This window comes from Mytilus trossulus, chromosome 1 (genome assembly GCF_036588685.1).
Source record: "Mytilus trossulus isolate FHL-02 chromosome 1, PNRI_Mtr1.1.1.hap1, whole genome shotgun sequence".
NCBI lineage: Eukaryota > Metazoa > Mollusca > Bivalvia > Mytilida > Mytilidae > Mytilus > Mytilus trossulus.
This window is the reverse complement of record NC_086373.1, coordinates 36,117,918-36,138,860: the sequence shown is the minus strand read 5'-3', so window position 1 is coordinate 36,138,860 and position 20,943 is coordinate 36,117,918. Positions and strand designations below refer to the sequence as shown.

Below are 20,943 nucleotides of genomic sequence, written 5' to 3'. Positions count from 1 at the left end.
AACCCGATATGTACGTTTCATAGAAGTTTGATCCTAGAAAATATAAATGCAAAACAAATGTATTAAGATCTTAATTTTATGATATAGTAGCAATAAAAACAGCGGGAAACCTTGCAATTCCTACGCTTTTTACCTATAAAAAGGGATTTTAGCCATCTTTAGTAAGTGTCACGTAAAATGACTACAGCCATCTGTTACATGACATTGACGATGGGGTTTTACCTATATTGAGCTGGAACCACCACTTTACAATGGAACTTGCCATGAAGGTATGAACATTTTTGTATTCTGTCGCAAGTAAAATGATTGATTGTTGGTGTTTAAATGCCACTTTTTAGCGGCACTTTTGGGCTATTTCTTGGCGGCGCAAGTAAAAGGAAGAAAGGTTTATGACCGTATATCATAAGTAATATTTGAATATCTTTTTTGATGAAAGCTTTCTTGATAATGAAAGTCTGCGGATAGTAGGTGAAGGTCAATGATGGTGAGAACCCAGCATATCTTTTTATTCCCATTTCAAAGAAAACTTTTTAATCAAGCCTTTTAATTGAAAACATTATATGCATTTTGGAATATATGTCCGTTGCTTTTAATCCCGACTTGTTTTCTCTCAATCGATTTATGACTTTCGAACAGCGCTATACTACTGTTGCCTTTATTCATATAAAATTATCTATGACTAGCTTTGTTTATTCACCTATTGTGCTTAAGTAAGATAATGCTATTGATAAGCAAAAGAACATTATTCTAAAATAGCTTTTCAAGATTATACCTCATTATATTCACATCTCTGGGGGAAACTCGTATCACGAATATTTGATGCGTGGTTTTGATTGTGGATAGTCACGTACGTTGTATTATGAAACATTTAACATACAGTATTATAACTTGTAAAACAACTTGGACAATTACTGTCTTCCAATAACACGAAGAAGTTAAACTGATCCTCGTCATCTAAAAAAATGTATGAATGTCGTAAGGTTCCACTTTTATAAGAAACGTCAAAATATTGACTGGATATATAAAACAAAAAGATATGAAATGCTCTGCAGGGCGCAGCTGGATATGACTACAAAGGTCGAACCTAAACATTTGGGGTAAGTATGGAAAAAAACATTCAAGCTTAAACAGCTCTGAATTAAGATTGTGATTAAATGTTTGACACAGCATATGCTTCTGACACAAGATGAATGTGGTCTAAGAAATTCAAGTTTTTTAAATTTACCATTTACCTATTATGATTTAAAATCCAAATTCTAAATACATGGTAAGATTTTAAGCATATCAAAGAATCAATAGAATTCTTTTTTTATGAAATCAAATAAAGTTTGATTTTTGATCCTCCAGAACTCTATGTTGACTAATATAATTAGATAACGGGGACTATATCCAAAATCTAAATAAACTGTTATATATTCAGTATATCAAAGAATCCCATATATTCAATGTTTGTTGAAATCAAACTTTTTTTTTGTGGTTTAAAACCCGATTTGAACCAATTTGAACTGGGCAAAAAATCAAAAATATAAAAACTTGTTCAAATTCAGCACATCAAAGAACTCCAAGAGTTATGTTTTTGATATATCAAACTAATTTTAGTTTTGAAATGGTTGGATCTTAATGTGTTCGTATTAAAACAGGGTCCACGGTATGTTTCTATGTTTGTTGACATTTGTTTTTATAGCAGTTCAGAGTTTCTGTTGTTCCGTTGTTTTTCTCTTATAGAGGACGTGTTTTCCTCTGTTTTGAGGTTGTTGCTCGAATTGTTTCAGTTTATTCGATTGATGACTATTGAACAGATGCATTGAACAGATGTATTCTACTATTGCTTTGATTTATACCCGCCTTTTACGCATGAAATATTCTAAAAGCAAACAATCTTATAAATAGAAGTGTAAAGGTCTAGTTTGTTTGGTAGTGTATAACTGGTAATCATAGCATATTTGATTTATTTAAATATTCCATTTTTGATATCTATTTTAATTTTCTATAAATGTTATTTTTCTTTAAACTACTACAGTGTATGCTATTATTTCAGATATTCTTGGTAGCACTGAGTGGATTTTGTACAGTCTTTGTGCAGAGTAAACTAAAACCCATACCGCTACCCTCTACTCTGAAAAAATGTCTGGAAGATAAAAAAGAATCTCGTCCTACTCTTACCGACGAAGAAGCTATAGGAACATGTATGTTAGATTTTATGTGGAAAAATAAATTGAAATGCGGAACAACATCTCAGGATACAATCACGTGGTTTGCTCAACTGGCGGTGAACCGAGTAAATACGACAATGCAAAAAGGTCGACAATTGTGGAGACAGCCAGAGAAGATAAGGGGGATAAGAAAAGAATACAGAATGCTGACAGATGATGAAAGAAATAATTACCACAGAGCCGTTAATGCTCTTAAACGAAACACTGTAAGACAAAGTTTGCTTTTATTTAGTATGGGCGTGTATGTAACTATATAAAATTAATTTCCATTTCTGTTTGAAATTATATTATTGGCGAGATTTTCTTTACTGATATTTATTAAATCGGATAAAAACAATCCCAAAAGGATATTTCCACACCTTCCAAACTTAAATAAAATAAATTGGATTTTCAAATAGGCCTATAATATAGAAACAGTTTTAGAACATTAGTAGTTGACTTCCTTTGCATTCTTGTATTTTTTGTCAAGAAGATTTAACCTTTCAATAGTTACATTGACCATATCTATATACAATGTGTCTTTTTGTTATATAGATTGCTGCTCGTTAGCAAATAGTAATCAAAAGTACCAGGATTATAATTTGGTACGCCAGAATCAATACCTTTATATAACCTACGTTGATAAATCACCTGAATTACCCAATAGTATAATTTTTATCAATCATTTTAGCAATTGAAATTTTTAATTGTTATGACTACGTGTTATGTGTGAGATCAACTTCAGGGGTATTTACCTCCCACTCTTCTTCTGAGAACGTATTTCTAGCTACTAATCTATAAGATATTATGTCATTTTATTTTCAGGCCATAAGACCAAACAAATATGATGCGTTAGTAGAATTCCATCGTGGTTTAGCCGGAACATCTGCTCATCGAGGACCCGCGTTTCTAGGCTGGCATCGTTATTTCCTTTTTTTGTAAGTAGCCCAGTCCTCATATTGTGAATATAATAAAACTTATTTCGCCTGCGATTATATAACAACTGTTATTTTGTATAACTTTTTGCTGTGTCTGTGATTCTATGTTTCGTTCCGATTTCTAGATATCGTAGTCCGAAGCCAAAGAATGTTACAGCTCTTGTCTTTTCTTGTTAGGTACATCTATACTAACGTCCTTGCTAGCAGGAAATCGACCTCATTGCGAGTATACTAGCAAGTCAGAGACAATCAAAACGGATTAAAGGTCAATTGTCTGATATAAAATAAAATATAATCAAGGAACAGGTGGATACCACACAGAAAACAAGTGAATCAACGTTTGTGTTTTTAACTGTGTGATCGTTACTCGAAAAAGATAACATTAAGTTAGGTTTCATCATTTACGACTCTCATTTGAAACATCTTGAACAAAAGCAAAACCTTATACATTTGCGTCCATTTGTTTTTCGTTTTGACAAATTAAAATCAAAACATCACATAATATGAAGGTGCCTTCCATTTTCCTTTCTGAAATTATAAAGAAAGGAAAAGGGAAAATTAAAGTTAATTCTAAACATTTTGGTGACTAATGATAAAACAGTGTCGGATTTATCTTAATTTTTGTACGTAAAATAGAAAAAAAAATTCCAAACATTATATTTTGCAGATATGAACAAGCACTTCAAGAAGAGGTACCTGGTGTGATGCTTCCATATTGGGCTTCATCACTTGATGCAGAAATGACAGATGCAACAGATTCTGTTATCTGGACGGATTTATTTGCTGGTAATGGAAATGGATCCGTAAAAACGGGACCATTTGCTAACTGGATGACCGTTACTGGACAATTGACGAGAGCAATAGGACAGGGCCAGCTCATGGATATGAAACGAGTCCAGGACACGATAAATAACCACTATAACCACGATACATTTGGGGTAGATTTGGAAGGTCAACATGATAATGTTCACTTATATGTAGGTGGCCAGATGGGCGATATAAAAGTAGCACCATCAGACCCAATTTTCTTTTTGCACCACGCATATGTTGATTGTATATGGGAACAATTTAGAGAAAAATTAAAGCGTCGCTTCGTTGACCCTGTCGACGACTATCCACCTGGCACAGATGGTCATGCAGCAGACGATATAATGATAAATCTTCCACGTTTCCCTAATAAAAGATCTCCATCTCGCCATGGAACACTGTTGAAAAACAAAGATGGCTACCGAGATTTTTGGACTGATGATTACTACACATGTGCTCCACTTCCAGAGTGTAGTTACAGAGACCCTAACTGTGGCTCACAATGGCTGACGTGTAATGTATTTACCCAACGTTGTGTTTCAAAGGGATCTGCTGCTGCTCTTCCCAAAATAACACCAACACAAATGATGAAGGTTATGTACCAATGTTTTCCAGATCGATTACCATCTCACATGAAACCCCCACCCACGCCTACCGACTTTCCGACTTTAACATATGATATGATATCTTCGGGTGAAATGTTTTATACAGTTATAAAAGAGTCTTCCACTACAACGACCACCCATCATATTGGAAAAAGATCCGTTCGTAATCATCATCAACGAAACATGATGCAAGAAGTTCAGGTCGAGACCGTGCATGGACCAAGACGGTTTCAACAACATAGAACCCAACCAATGACGGGTCGTCCTATAATTCAAAATGTCACATGGCCAGCTGTTCCCGCGGTTCGTCCTGCGGTTCGTCCTGAGGATATTGCTTGGGTAACCGAAACCCATCACTTTCGCCCCACTCCCCGACCAATTGAGCATATAAAACAAACACAATCTAGAACTGTGCAAGAAATTCCGACTATTCCAACTACTTGGACTATAGAAGAATTTTATATTCCGGAAATCGAAAAACCATGTGATGGCTATCCAATACAAAACACATTTTCTATCAACTGTAAATCTAAAACTGACCTGTGGGTATTTGTTCCAGTAAAAGTTGTTCATGTTCGACATGGTGACGTTAAATATACTAACTACAAAGTTGATGAAAACGGTATATATTCCGATGAAGATATATATTCCACTGGAGAATGGATTGAATTCTTTAATGGAAAGCCGTTAAAGAAACGTCCAGAAATTGGCAAATGTAGAAATGACAAATCAGGTTTGGTAAAAGTTCGAGTGACCTCAATTGGACTCAGTTATGATGGTACATACCGTGACCACGTGTTCGTTGATAATAGACAACCGGTAACAGAAGCAATTACCTTTATAGCCGTAAAAGACCCGGATATGAACCCAACCAAAGTACTTTTTACGGCTGTAGATCAGTGTGGGATAGCCTGTCGAGCTTACTGTCGCCGACCTTGGGGATCAGGCTATGAAGAATGTAGTGGGGCTGTCGAGTTGACTTCAGGATATCCTAAGGGATATGCTAAATCTTACAGAGATTCGGAAAAAAATGTATGGAAAAGTTCTGGTTCAAATATTGTACATGCAGATGAAAACGAAATCGCAGTCATATTTTATTGTGATTACCAAAATTATCGGCCAAAAAAGCTTTTTTAATAAATTCATGAATTTCTCAGATGACATGTCTGACAGTTTTTATTAAAAAAGACATTCATATTGTATAGATCAAAAATACTAAATGCTTAATGCATTGTGATTGTTAGAATAGAAAGAACTTACATTTGTTTGCACATTTCATTTTCATAAATAAAAAATAAGAAGAAGTATGTATAAGTACAACATCTGGGAAACAGAAGTCTAACTTATAAGCGCACGTGTTGTTGGTGGACTTCCAAACATCAATGGCTACCAACCGAGCGGTTGCTTACCTCCAAAGGATAATATCGGTGATTTTTTTCTTATTTCTAACATTGATATCTCTATAAATCATCTTCAGCTTTAATTTTTTTTTTAAATTAAAAAATAACATGGCATTTTTTTTACCTTATAAAAAAATCAAGAAGGCTTTGATTAAAAGGCTGACTAGAAAAAAAACAATTTCATTCACGGACTTCAGCCGTCCGACAGTTATCTTCTTATTAAACCTGAGTATCGGTATTGCTGTATACAGTCACAACTAGAAGGAATTCAGAAGTTGGATGAGTGCTACGTTCTGTGCATGTTAAAGAACCATTGAAACATAACTCATAGGTTAACCGTTCCATGGTTAAATGTCTGTCCCTATCCAACATACCTTCAGTTTCGATTGATAGTTAATTTGTACTCGACCTGAATTTTCATAAATATTTGCCGTTATTATCGAAATCAATAAAAGATTGATAAATCCTGTTTTATACTTGGCAAGGAATGAAAATATCATGAATGCCATTTTCCATTAGAAATACATGCAGCTGGTTTGTTAAATAGTTCATGTTGTTTTTTTGAAAATAAATGAGCACAAGTTGAAAAGCTATCATGATCATTTAAAGAAGTAGAAGAATTTGTATTTCCATTTATGGGTCCAAAAGGGCATAAGCATTACAACATCAATAATTTTCACAATACAGTACAAGCAATGAGATAAACAAACAAAAAAACAAAAAAAAACACACACACACGTTTTAAGAAAAGATTGATTATATTTTATGGCATAAGAATCAAACAAAAGCGACATGAGACCACTTTGAAAAATTGATGTAGTAATTTCCTGTATCATTAATATGAATAAGGCATTAATATCAAATTGAACTCAATTTTAAATGATACAATTTTTTGTTTGTTAATTTCCATTTCAGTATTATGTAGCTGTTTTGAAACGAAGTTTGTAATTTTAACACTCGTCAGGCATAGTTGACCTTGGACAATTTGGCTGTCTATTTGACTTTATGCACTCAAACATTTAAAATATTTTTATCTTTTACGATCTTCTGGTAAAAAAGCATACTTGATGAAGTTTACACGAGGAAGACAAAACGCACTGGACTCGTCTAAATTGCTCTTTGAAATTACTCATATCGAGATAAAGTCTCCTAATTATTAAATTTCGCGACTTGCACAATTAATATCAGTGAACTGCAATGGCACAACTTTGTGAAAGAAAAGTTTAAATATTGGAATAACAGAATAAATCAATCATTTATTATGCCGTTATTTTTTCGTTTTAATTTTTTTTACAATTGTTATTTCGTTTTTTTTTATATTTTTATAGCTGACTATGCGGTATGGGCTTTGCTCAATGTTGAAGGCCGTGCGGTGACCTATGGTTGTTAATTTCTGTGTCATTTGGTCTCTTGTGGAGAGTTGTCTCATTGGCAAGCACGAATTTCTGGTTACATTGAAGACCTGTTGGTGACCTTCTGCTGTTGTTTATTCTATGGTCGGGTTGTTGTCTCTTTGATACATTCCCCATTTCCATTCTCAATTTTATTACAAATTCTTGTTTTATAATCATAAATATCAAATCCACTCTAAATCTAGCCAAGGATTTGTATAGTATGTTACTATATAAATCCTTGGTCTAGCATACCTAACTGCTCCTTGTGGCGTGTTGGAACGCAATCATTTTTGTTTTAAACTTGGTATTGATTTGATGTTACAAAATTTAAATCTTTAAACCGGAAGCATTTTCATTTTGTATTGCTGATTCTCCTGTCTTTGATCATGATGTATCGTTTTCTCCCTTATCGTGATGAATCATTTTTTGGTTGGTTGGTTCGATATTCGGGCTTTGGCATTGCTCTTAGTGTACATGAAAATATTTTTTATTCCAGACTTTGCAACGAGGATTTGGTCCATCTATTTATTATGAAACTGTGCGTAAATCGAAATAGAGCAATGCAAAACCAGTTTAACGGTAATATCATATATATAAAAGCAAGTCTTTAAATATTGTTTTGGTTGACTAAACCTATAGATTAAAGTTAAAGACACATATTGTTGTTTTTTAATCTCAAATTCTGGCATTGGAGAGAAAAAAAACCTTCTGTATTTACCGCCATACTAAATTAGACTCAAAGTGAAGAGTTGATATATATAAAAAAAACTAGTTTAACTCAAATACACGTTCTCGTGCTTAGTCACAAGTCATGGGTGTCTTATATTATACAGTTTATGTTCCTTATATTTGATGAATCATTGGCCTTAACTTTTGATATACAATCTCTGAAATTTTCTGTTAAAGTTATTCAAAGCTTTTCTAAAAAAAAAATAACGATTTAGATGTTTGGTAAAGGAGATTATACATTTATTTGTATTTAAATTTTATGTTAACATTAAATTGTCTTTTAGTATTTTGTCGAGTGTTGAATAATACATCATTGGCGTTTTGGGTAGAAGCCACGATGGCGTTTTGATAGTACCTCATCGGCGATTCGGATATTTCATAGTTTGCGTTTTGAAAGTACCTCATCGGCGATTTGGATATTTCATAGTTTGCGTTTTGACAGTATATCATTGGCGATTTAGATTTAACCTCACTGGCATTTTGGAATTCATCTCTTTGGCGATTTGAAAAGTACCTCATTTGCGTTTCGGACAGTATTTCATAGGCGTTTGCTTAGGGAGAGATCCGTTTGCGCCAAAAATGCGTCCTTTTGCGCCACCACTCTTTTTCTCCGTATGCGCCATCTTGTTTTAAAATTACATGGTATCATTTGCGCCAAAAATAAAACATACAATTGCGCCAATTAGAAGTTACTTCCCGCCTACTTTATTCGGCCAATTTTTCCTTTTCTGAAGCATACTATACCTACTAATTACTGCTGCTGCATGGGTACTTCCCAATTTAAAATATGAAGTAGCTTGTAACTTTGCTTTAATGCCAAAAAAAAAGACAAACATTGAAGGATGAAACGCATAAAAATAGTTCATAATAATTCCTGTGGAATGCTTCTGCATGCTCCATTACTGGTACGTCTTGCGGTAGAAAGAGTTCCAGACAGGCCCATACGGATGGTAGTAACAACGCATTCTGTAATTAACATATGTGACTAAAACATAATCAGCAAAAGATTCTGTTTTTTTTTATCTTTCTCTTTCTTGCTTTAAATATTCAGCAAATCAATGATTTCCTCTCTCTCTGTACATGGACATTCTAATGCATTTCAAGTCATTTCTCTCAAGATGATCACCTTCGTGGTGAAATATCTCCGAACATATGATTCTTTTAAGCAAAAACTATGAATAAATAATAATCATTAATATCTATAATAGATACATGTAGTACGGGGCGCCGAATGGGACTCTTGTGGTTTTGTACTCAAAATTCAATTTTGTACGGACAAAAGTGACTTTTGTTCAACAAAAATGAGTTCAGTTTAACAAAATTTGTATCATACTACTAATTTAAAATTTTGTCATACAAAATTATCTATCAGCGGACAAAAGTCACTTTTGTCATGACAAAATTCATTTTTGTTACACAGAATTGAATTTTGTTACCTAATTTGAAAATTGGGCGACAAAAGTGAATTTTGTATTCAAATTAGTTAAGTTTGGTTTCTGTGAACTAATTTGCATACAAAATCGACTTTTGTTACACAAAATTGACTTTTGTTACACAAAATTGACTTTTGTTACACAAAATTGACTTTTGTTACACTAAATTGACTTTTGTTACACAAAATTGACTTTTGTTACACAAAATTGACTTTTGTTACACAAAATTGACTTTTGTCTCAACAAAATTGACAAAATTGACTTTTGTCTCAACAAAATTGACAAAATTGACTTTTGTCTCAACAAAATTGACAAAATTGACTTTTGTGAGACAAAATTGACCAATGTGAGACAAAATTGACCAATGTGCGACAAAATTGACTTTTGTCTCAACAAAATTGAATTTTGTCTCAACAAAATTGATTTTTGTCTCACGAAAGTCAATTTTGTCTCACGAAAGTAAATTTTGTCTCATAAAAGTCAATTTTGTTGTTACAAAATTGAATTTTGTCGTCACAAAAATGAATTTTGTCGTCACAAAATTGACTTTTGTCTCAACAAAATTGACAAAATTGACTTTTGGCTCAACAAAATTAACAAAATTGACTTTTGTCTCAACAAAATTGACAAAATTGATTTTTGTCTCAACAAAATTGACAAAATTGACTTTTGTCTCAACAAAATTAACAAAATTGACTTTTGTCTCAACAAAATTGACAAAATTGATTTTTGTCTCAACAAAATTGACAAAATTCACTTTTGTCTCAACAAAATTAACAAAATTGACTTTTGTCTCAACAAAATTGACAAAATTGATTTTTGTCTCAACAAAATTGACCAAATTCACTTTTGTCTCATCAAAATTAACAAAATTGACAAAATTGAATTTTGTCTCATAAAAGTTAATTTTGTCTAACAAAAGTTAATTTTGTCTAACAAAATTGAATCTTACCTCACACAATTGACTTTTGTGATTTAATTTCCATATCAGGTAACAAAACATATTTGCATACCTTTTAGACAAAATTGACTTTTGTCATGACAAATATGAATTTTGTCTACAAAAATGAATTTTGTAATGACAAAAATGAATTTTGTCTACACAAATCAATTTTGTCATCACAAAATTGAAGTTCTCACAAAACAAGTCTGTAGCACATAGTTTTGTAAGACAAAAATGATTTTGTTATGACAAAATTGAATTTTGTACAAAACCATAAGAGTCCCATTCGGCGCCCCGTATGTATGTGTACAGGTAAATTGGCGTAAATGAGTTCCGAATATTGGCGCAATTGATACATTTGGAAAAACAAAAAATGAAACCCCTGAAAAACAGTTATTGGCGCAAAAGGACTGTTGCCCGCTTTGCTTAGTACCTCATGGACTAATTTGAGATATAAAAAAGAAGATGTGGTATGATTGCCAATGAGACATTTGAGAGTTGACATTTGAAGACCTAGGCGGCATAGTGGTCTAAGAAGTCGAACTACTGTACTGCTAGCCTGTCAACAATAAACTTGTGAGTTTGTATGCGGATTTAGAAAACGTAAAAAACACAGTATCCTAACGACTTGAGTTTGTTCAAGTAGATCAAAGCGTTACTAACAATGTGAAATAAAGCCATGTATTATTTATGACTTTCATGTAAGTTGCTTAAAAGATAGCCGTCAATTAAAAAAAATCTCCCTCTGTGCAATTTGATTTACATATATGTGACTTTATATGTTTAACCTCTATTCTAAATAGCTACAGATTTATAGTTTACTTTAACTTCAGTTGATTCATTAACAATCCATAGCATTCGTTTTAATATATATCTCTTTTAAAGTCAAAGATCGACAACTCTGAAACATTGGACACCGTAATTGACTTAAATATAATTTTGCGAAGCATTCGAGACCATTGAGTATCTACAAAATATAACTCACAGAAATAGCGGCTTATTATATTTAAATCATGTGCATACGTATTGATCGTTAAAAATCGTTTTGTATACAACTGTCTCATACATGGGTGACATAACATAGTTTTCGCACATCTGTTCGAAAGCTTAAGCAATAAAATCATATGACATCTAATTATTTTGATATAGATGCACTTTTCAAAATAATCCTGTATGCAGTTAAATATGGTTCATAATTTCATTAAACAAACTAAAAAATCGTTTACTATTTGAAGCATGGGAGATAATTGAATGTTCTTACACCATTTAGATACCTTTTTAAATACACATAAGGTAAATCGCTGACGAAGAAACCCTCTTTTTTATCATAAAAAAATGATATTACTGACCAATATTTCTGCTGGTGTTCGTGCTAGGAAAACGTGTTTCCTAAATGTGGTAGTTTGATCTTTGAAAATTAAATGATTTATTCTGTATTTTGACATGTTTGATGCCTTGGACGTGCCGTGTATAAGAAAAGTTCAGATAGATTGACAAAGGGACTTGCCAATTGTTATATTATCAGCTTTCTTTTTGCCTTTCCATGCCTTCGCCTGGTATTTGGATGCTTTCAAACTTGAAAAAAAATCTACTTCTTTCTTTTTTTTTTTTTTCAGTGAACATAATCAAATCAATTAGCCCAACAAGGAATGGACAAATAATGTCATTTAGATCGAAGGGTGTCAAATAACATCATTTAACTCAGCGTTTTGAAAACCCGAAGCACAGCAAATGTAATGGTATTTGCTGTATATATATATATTTATTTATATCTCAACGTTTTGGAAACCTAGACACAGAAAATGTGTATGCATTTAACTCAACGTTTCGGAAACCAAAAACACTTTTTTTTTTTAATTCTGAAAATAAACATATTATACTGAGTTTAGTGCAGACGCCACTTTTTTTAATATTATTCTTCACGTAGACCACAAGAGCCGAAAATGTATATCAATTTTAATGTGTCAAACCATAAAAAGGTTGAGAGGTCTAAAATGCCACGGTTTGTCTTTAAAAAAAAATCTTTCTCTTAAAATGATACCAATTTATTGCAAGACCTCACTGCGATGTTCAGATCATGAGAATCTAACATAGGTTAATTGTACTATTTAAACGATACATGCTCTATTGTTAAATGTGTTGACTTGTTTTGAACACGACACATTACTTATTGTAAATAATTTCAACTTGATAAAAATCAAAGTAACTGTTCAGAGAATCAAAATAACAGTTTGGTATTGAAATGTTCGATTTGAAGACATCAATATCGTTACAATTACATATCAGTGCCGCGTGTTTTACAAAAATAACTAATTTCTTTTAAATACACGACATTCATTGAACAAAGATCAAATATTTAGATTTGAAAGATTATGATCTCTATACAGGTGTCAAACCAGGGTTAAACGTACTCTTGTGCTCATGACACGGCGTTTGCTGTGATGCGAACTTAACTTTATCCCACATCAAAGTCAGCTTGTCTAACATCTTAATATCTATCTCGCACAGGTGCTCGCTACCAATTACAAATAACTATTTTAACTTTGTAATATAACACTTTTATTAAATTCTTCTATTTATATTTGAAAACAATACTTATTGTTTAGGTAACCAGAAATGTACTTTAAGCCGTAAGTATTAGTCAGTGGGTTAGCACTATATGAAATTATGGTTATAAGTATACCTTTACGTTTTATTTTTTTCCAAGTTACTTATAATTTGTAGTCTAGCAATGTCAAATATATACATTCTAGTATCGTACACTAAAAACTATCATCAAATTATCAATAAATAGAGTTCAGTGAGCAAATAAAGTGTTATTCGTTAGTACAAGAGTACAAGAGTTGTCAAATTATGCCTTGATCTCAAAATCCTTTTATGTACGAGTTCATCTGAGAAATGGATACAATAAACCAAATGACGAACAAGGAATATAAACAACTTTTGACTTAAATCTTCTTTCGACATTCATTTTGATGGGTCGATGCCATAGGCGGCACTGCTGGTGGAGTTTTTATTCCCCGAGAGTATCGCCAGCCCAGTAGTCAGCACTGTTGTGTTGAAATGAAAATTATCATTGATATTGCCATACTTATAAATTTTAAAACTGTTAACAAAACTTGGATTCATTAAAATACTAAGCATTTTCTTATTTAAGGCATAGTGGAATGCAGGCGTATGTTGATGTGTTACATATTTGTTTTTCGTTCATTTTTTTTATATAAATGAGGCCGTTAGTTTTCTCGTTTGAACTGTTTTAAATCGTCATATCGGGGCCTTTTATAGTTGACTATGCAGTATGGGCTTTGTTCATTGTTGAAGGCCTTACGGTGACCTATAATTGTTAATGTCTGTCTCATTTTGGTCTCTTGTTGACGGTTGTCTCATTGGCAATCATACCACATCTTCTTTTTTACAGATTACCTCAGCCGTATTTGGCACAAGTTTGTGGAATTTTGGGTACGCAATGCTCTTCATCTTTATACTTGTTGGACATTTTAACTATTTTTAACTGAGCGTCAATGATGAGTATTATGTAGACGAAACGCGCGTCTGACGCAAATACAAAATTGCAATCCTTGTATCTATGGTGAGTTTATTTTAATTGGTTTCAAATTAAACACATTCTTTTTTTATTTGGAAATACATTCATTATTTTCTTTCGTCAAAGACACTTTCTTTTGTGTATAACCCACTTGTTTATATTCATCTCCCCGAGAAAAAACAGAGAAAAACATGGCCTCTGTCTGAGATTGAAAGAAAACAATTATTGTTTACAAATCCATCATTTTCGACTACAGTCATTATATCTAAGCTTTATCTCACCGAAATTATTGAAAACTCCTTATTTTATTTGCTAAATTTCCAAAGCCCTCTTCTTACTTTTAAGTTATCTGTCAAAGTAGAAGGTTGGTTAAAAAAACGAATAAAACAGATTCTTAACCTTTTTTTTTTTGTTTTATTTTATTTTAATTGTAAAGTTTGGAGGAAATAAAACATTAACCTTAAGTTTGATCTTTACATTTTTTTTTCTGCTTTTAATTCCGAATATTCATGATTATAAGTAATAAAAAAAAAAACATTTATTTTGGTTTTAGGTTGGATTTTTTTTGTCATAACAGTGCAACGGAGTAAGGAAGTTTAGGACTAATCATCATATTATCTTCTTTTTTTTTGGTGCATTTTCTATTGTAAATAAGCGTCATGAAACTAAAGAACAAGATTTTTTTTCTTCTAACTCGTTAAAAATATTTTTTTCTTTTGTGATTTGTAAAGAAATAAGTTGTTGAAATACGTTTCGTGTGAGATTTCATGACTTGTATTGTTATCAAACTCAAAATCACGCTAAGACAACAATGCATAGTGTAAAAGTGCAGATTGAGACCTTGATACGATCTAACCCCCAATATAATTAAACTATGTAACCCCCGAACGGACAAAAACAACAAGATATTTAACTTTTGAAGGTAGTGGTTGTTAGGTAATGACTTTGCTTTTTTACTTTATTACTTTGTATTGGTCACAACTTTGAACCTTTGTTTAGGTCGCATTCCAATGTGTTTCCCTATTACTTTACTCTACGATTAAAATGTCATTTTAATCTTTTAGTTCTTTTTATCTATTTTTACACGGACACTCTGTAACATGTGAGTTTAGAATAAACGATATCTTATATCCTCATAGGAAACTTCGACTTAAGTAATGTAATTGGAATGACAAAAAAAAAGTTTTTAGTTATTAAAGTTTCGACCTCGATGGAATAAAATTGACACTCTTACATATCAGAATGGTTTGAAGGATTTCACGTAATATTATGAAGCTTTAGATTTACACTATGCAGTATCAGAGCAATCCATCAAGGTATCCGGGGACTGCATCAGCAAATGTTTAATCTTAGATACAGATCGTTTGGATGTTTTTAGCTATATTTAGCTCCATTCGTAGATCAAGCTTACTTTCGTAATGAATTAAACACGATAATATCAACATCGCTTGAGTTCAAGATAAATTGAAAAAAAAATATTTGTTTTGGCCTGCTTTAGTCTGTTTTCTTTTCTGATGTCATACTACTCGGAGTACTTTAAAATGTAAATCTTGGCTGCATATTGAAAAAAAGGTAGAAATTATCATGAAAATACAAATTCTGACTATCTTATTGTCAATTTATTTTTTTGTGTTTCAAATAGTCCTTAGCATGTAACAATTTCCCAGTAAACAGATTGAATTATAGTCCATAAATTTGTTACATTTTAAAGAAATCATTCTTCTTAAAGCTCCAAAAGCCTCTTGTTATTGTCGTTTGCTACTTCAGGGGGTAACAGGATTTTGTTTCATTAACATTTTATTGTTGACTTTAAAAAAGAAGCCGGATAAAGCCAATAAGTTGGGTTGCTATGACCCAACAACCCGGATGATGAACCAGTTAACATGGTTCTGAACCAAAGAACCCAAATAGAACAAAGGTTCAAAACCAAGAGATCTGGATAGAACCAATGTTTTGAACCAGAACGTCCGGATACAACCGAATTGCATGATCTCATTAATTTTGATACTTTGAACGTATTTTCCAAATCATTTGTTTATTAAGTAAATCTATATATAAAGCATACACTCCGTCTCCATTCAAACCATCCACGCTATCTCACTTCTCTCTTATGTCTCACACACAGAAACTCTCTCGCTCTCTTAAACACACCCACATTTAGGCAGTCATCTCACTCACACACACTCTCCTCCTCTAACACATGATCTGTCCCCCACACATATTTTCTTCGCTCATTCTGTCTGCTTTCGCACTCCCTCCCACACAAACTGTCCACCTCTCATACATACTGTCCACTCACACTCTCCGCCTCTCTCATACACACTTTTATCTCCTCTCCCACACACTCTGCAACACCTCTCTTCTCACACACTCTTCTCTCGCTCACACTCTTCCTTTCCAACACACACACTTCTCTCCTCTCAAACTAACACTCTTATTCCTCCTCTCTCATGTACTCGTCTGTTTCTCACTCACACATAATCTCCTCTCTCTCACACTGACCTCTCTCTCTCACTGACCTCTCTCTCTCACACACTTATCTGTCTCTGTCTCTCTTACCTGTCTCTCTCACACTTTACCTCTCTCTCACACACTGTCCTATCTCTCATACACACTCTATCTCTCATACACACTCTGTCTCATACACACTGTCTCTCAAACCTCATACACACTCTGTCTCTCATACATACACACTCTGTCTCTCAGGGTGCAATCAACAGTTTTTTTCTATTACGTCATATTTTGAGGGACCATCTATAATTGACCCTTAGTGGTGTTAATGTTAATGAAGATACTTGTATAAAACTAGATATCATTAGAATCAGAATTTTCTCTTGTTTAGAATGAAATAAAAATAAATTGTACTTTTAATAGTACCAAAAAGTTTTATCCAGAGAAAATGGGGAAAACATTGCCTAATCTATGCATAAAAAACCTGAAATCAGGCCATGTGCACACCCATGCAGACATGATACATGCACATTTTTCATATTCAAAACTGTATGAATTTCATAGGTTTTTACCTGGTCTTTCTAAAAATTTATGCTTCAGGCTACGTTCGCCTGCTCCGAAAAGAGCTACATTGGGTGCAAATAAGTTTTGCACTTTTCACTGCCAAAAAAACAGGATGTTTACAGTTTGTCTCCCCTTAAAAGATGTGTATTTAATCTAATTTTTAAAAATTATTTTAATCATTCAACCTGTTTTAATTGAAGCTAATTAACTTATTTTTACAATCAAATATAAAAAACATGATACTTTTTTACCAATTATGTTGATAAAAAGGGACTTCTCTCCAAGTCTATTTTTAGTTGGGGAATAACCCCTAGTTTTTTATACGAAACTGTTTATAGCACCCTCATACACACTCACTAATTCTATCCGTCATACACAATCTGTCTCTAATACACACTCTCACTCTGCCTCTCATACACACATACTGTCTTTCATACAAACTCTCACTCTGTCTCTCATACATTCTGTCTCTCATACACACTGTCTCTCTCATACACTGTCTCTCTCATAAACCTCTCTCATACTTCTCATACACACTGTCGCTCTGTCACACCGTCGCTCTCATCTCTCTCTCTCATACACTTCTCTCATACACACACACACTCTCTCTCTCTCTCATACACTCTCTCTCTCTCATACACTCTCTCTCTCTCTCTCATACTCTCTCTCATACTCTCTCTCTCTAATACACTCTCTCTCTCATACACTCTCTCTCTCTCTCATACACCTCTCATACACACTCTCTCTCATACACCTCTCATACACACTTTCTCTCATACACCTCTCATACACACTCTCTCTCATACACCTCTCATACACACTCTCTCTCCTCTCTCATACACACTCTCATACCTCTCTCATACACACTCTCATACCTCTCTCATACACACTATCTCTCCTCTCTCATACACACTATCTCTCCTCTCTCATACACACTATCTCTCCTCTCTCATACACACTATCTCTCCTCTCTCATACACTCTCTCTCCTCTCTCATACACACTCTCTCTATCTTATACCCCTTCCCCTACCACCAAAAAAACACCCCATCATTTCTACTACCCTTTACGACACACAACCCCAACTCCTCTACCAGTGAATGCTCTGTATACGATAGTTTCCCAAATGATGAGAATACATTCAATATGTCAGAGATTCAAAATGGCTATAACAGTACAGAGTTCTGCTCCTATCGGGCAGGACCCCAATGTCGGCTACCATTATCTGGCAAAGGTTGGTACTCCTCCCTTCAGTTAACCTTCATAAGGTAAGAGTACAACCCTACATAAGAAAATTTATGCTTTCTATTGCAATGAAAATGTCATACTTCACCGGTCTTTTAACATTTTACAATTTGCAAAATATACCTGTATGAAAAAAACATCGTTTTTTATTTTCATTTTCATATCACTTTTTGAATATTCTTGACACTTTTACTGTTCAGTTTTCTATAAAATTTCTTACATTTTGTATGCACAAAAAAAATTAAATGAGATGTAATAAAGGGTGCTAACTGTGACAATCCTCAAGTCATTGTTAATATATAACGTAACAAATATACGACTAATTAACAGATTGTTCAATGTATATCAAAATCAGTTCACTTATAATCACTGAACTGTAGAAATATCAACTGAACCTTAATATCTTAAATTTTAATTTATATTATCTTTGATTAATTGGCCCAATTGTTCATCATATTTGTGATGTTTCATTCATTTCTTGATAAATACATTTTTTTATTATTGAAATCAACTGCACTTGGTTGTATTCTTTCTTCTTATAATTACATTAGATGTATGTTTCATTATAATACGTTATTCTGTTTGGCTAACAGCACATCACATGTTATTCCGTAAACAATTGCATGAGACAATAACATTTATCATGCATGATGACACGAGGTCCCACAATAAAGTGCACAGGTGAATTAAGTAAAACTGGATAAAAATCGTGTTTTCACGATCCTAGCTAAAAAAATGTAATTATAAGTATTGAATGCTTCTTTTTGTAACTTTATAGGGTTGTAAAAGCGTTGACCGTGCGTACATTTTTAGAATGAAGCGCTTCCGCGCTTCATACAAAATGTACTTCGGTCAACGCTTTTACACCCCAATAAATTTACAAAAAGAAGCATTCAATTCTTAAGTAATGTCTTTTTTGACAGCCTTTTAATTCAGCATTATTCGTTGGATATCAACTTTCGTTGAGTTCTTGGTTTCATGTGAACCACACATTTGATGTTCAACACATTATCTTTAATTAATTATCCACGAAAATAAATGAATTCATAGTTATCAGGTTTGTGATTTTATCTGTTAGATCGATGATTTCCGCTTATTGTATTCCGCACATTGATTATTTTCAACAAAATATTTACTTTATTATGATTTTTCAACTCATGAATAATTGAATAATTGAAATTATTGCTTCTAACACTAATCAGATTTAAAGATTTACTTTTTTCACAACTAGACAGAAACTTCGCAAACGTTAATGTTTGAAGAATGTCAATTTTATAGGGAAATTAGCTACGAGATAATTAAAAACGAAAATTCAAAACATGCTGTTTTTTTTCCATCATTAATGCCCGCGTCACACTGTCCCAATTTTTATATACGATGGACAACCGAATGCGAAAATTGTAAGTTCGTAAGAAGTTGGTCCCGATCTCGTTAAAATACCAAAAAGTGACCGAAGCAAGTACGATGAATAACGGAGTCTTTACGATGGTACCGAAATTATATACGATAGCAAAAGATGGACATACGAAGGTTAACAGAAGACGGGTATCTAAGCTTCATATCTCAGCCGAAGCCTACACGATGGATCACGAAGGCTACACGATGGATTACGAAGGCTACACGATAGATTACGATGATGGGGCGATGGCCATACGATGTCTAAAAAACGTCGTGTACAGCTTACAATGCATTTATAGTATATGCCGAAGGCATCACGCGTTTTAAATTGTTTGATCAATATTGAATATATATTGTATTGTACATTTCTATACAAGTTAGTCTGTCATGCATGGCGGGAAATCGATCTTTTGGTCTAATTCTTATAAAACTTAGTTTATTATCCCCTCGCCTAATACATGTTAGTTGCGTGTAGATACAATTGTTGTGGACACTCTAGAACAAAAATGCTCAAAACTTGGTATGGTGTTACTCGTTAAGAATATCTTCAACGCTATTGACTTTAAAGTTCAAAGGTCAAGGTCATAGTGGCAGTTGTAATACAAGGCAATATCACCCTTGTGGACACTCTAATATGCTTCAAAAAACAATATGCTTCAAAAGATTTTAACCACATTTGGTATAATGTTCCTCCTTGTAATGATCTGACATTTTTTACGTGCAAGGCCAAAGGTCAAGGTCATGCAGATGGACTTGTTTTTTTCTCCTTGAAATAGCATAATACACATGAAATTGGTTGCTCATTTTTTTTACCTGCTGGTTCTAAAAACAATAATCAAGGTATTTCCAGTTAATGAATGTTTTGTTTGATTTCTAAAAAAAATAGTTTTTGTATCAAATATGCATATTCAATTTACCATTTTGTGCATGTGTCATATACAAATATAGTGTCCATATTTGTCCCCAATATGCTACATACGAGGGGATGCCACGCTCGACATTGCTTTGTTTGAACTGTAAAAGGGGTGCACTAGTTTGAATAATCACCCATAAGTATGCCCTTGTTTACTGATCTATTTTAAAGGTAAGGTAATGGGTTCGTTGATCCTTTTTATTCAAAAAGAGCTCTTTCCAGCAGAATATCATAATAATATAGACAAAAGGAAGGATGTGGGGAAAGCAACAAATGCGGCAAAATATGACATATAGAAAACAAAATGGTTATGGAGTAAACATTCGTGTGACAACAACTCAGACGATAAATAAAAATCAGAATAATGAAGAAAAAGATGGTTTCCCTA

The 20,943-nt window shown here is 33.2% G+C and overlaps 1 protein-coding gene across 1 annotated transcript; it reads left to right on the top strand.

Annotated features, from left to right (window-relative positions):
• The first annotated feature begins 251 nt into the window (after window positions 1–251).
• LOC134714546 (uncharacterized) lies at window positions 252–5,698 on the top strand. Its single transcript, XM_063575926.1, has 4 exons — window positions 252–269; window positions 2,039–2,419; window positions 3,018–3,130; window positions 3,798–5,698. Exons 1-4 carry the CDS (start codon window positions 252–254, stop codon window positions 5,677–5,679), a joined length of 2,394 nt encoding a protein of 797 aa, XP_063431996.1. The 3' UTR covers window positions 5,680–5,698.
• The last annotated feature ends 15,245 nt before the right edge of the window (window positions 5,699–20,943 follow it).

Excerpts from the sequence above, each read along its gene's own strand:
- LOC134714546 (XM_063575926.1), top strand. Across the intron at positions 2,420-3,017 it reads ATGCTCTTAAACGAAACACT|GCCATAAGACCAAACAAATA; the intron begins GTAAGACAAAGT and ends TTTTATTTTCAG. Across the intron at positions 3,131-3,797 it reads CATCGTTATTTCCTTTTTTT|ATATGAACAAGCACTTCAAG; the intron begins GTAAGTAGCCCA and ends TATATTTTGCAG.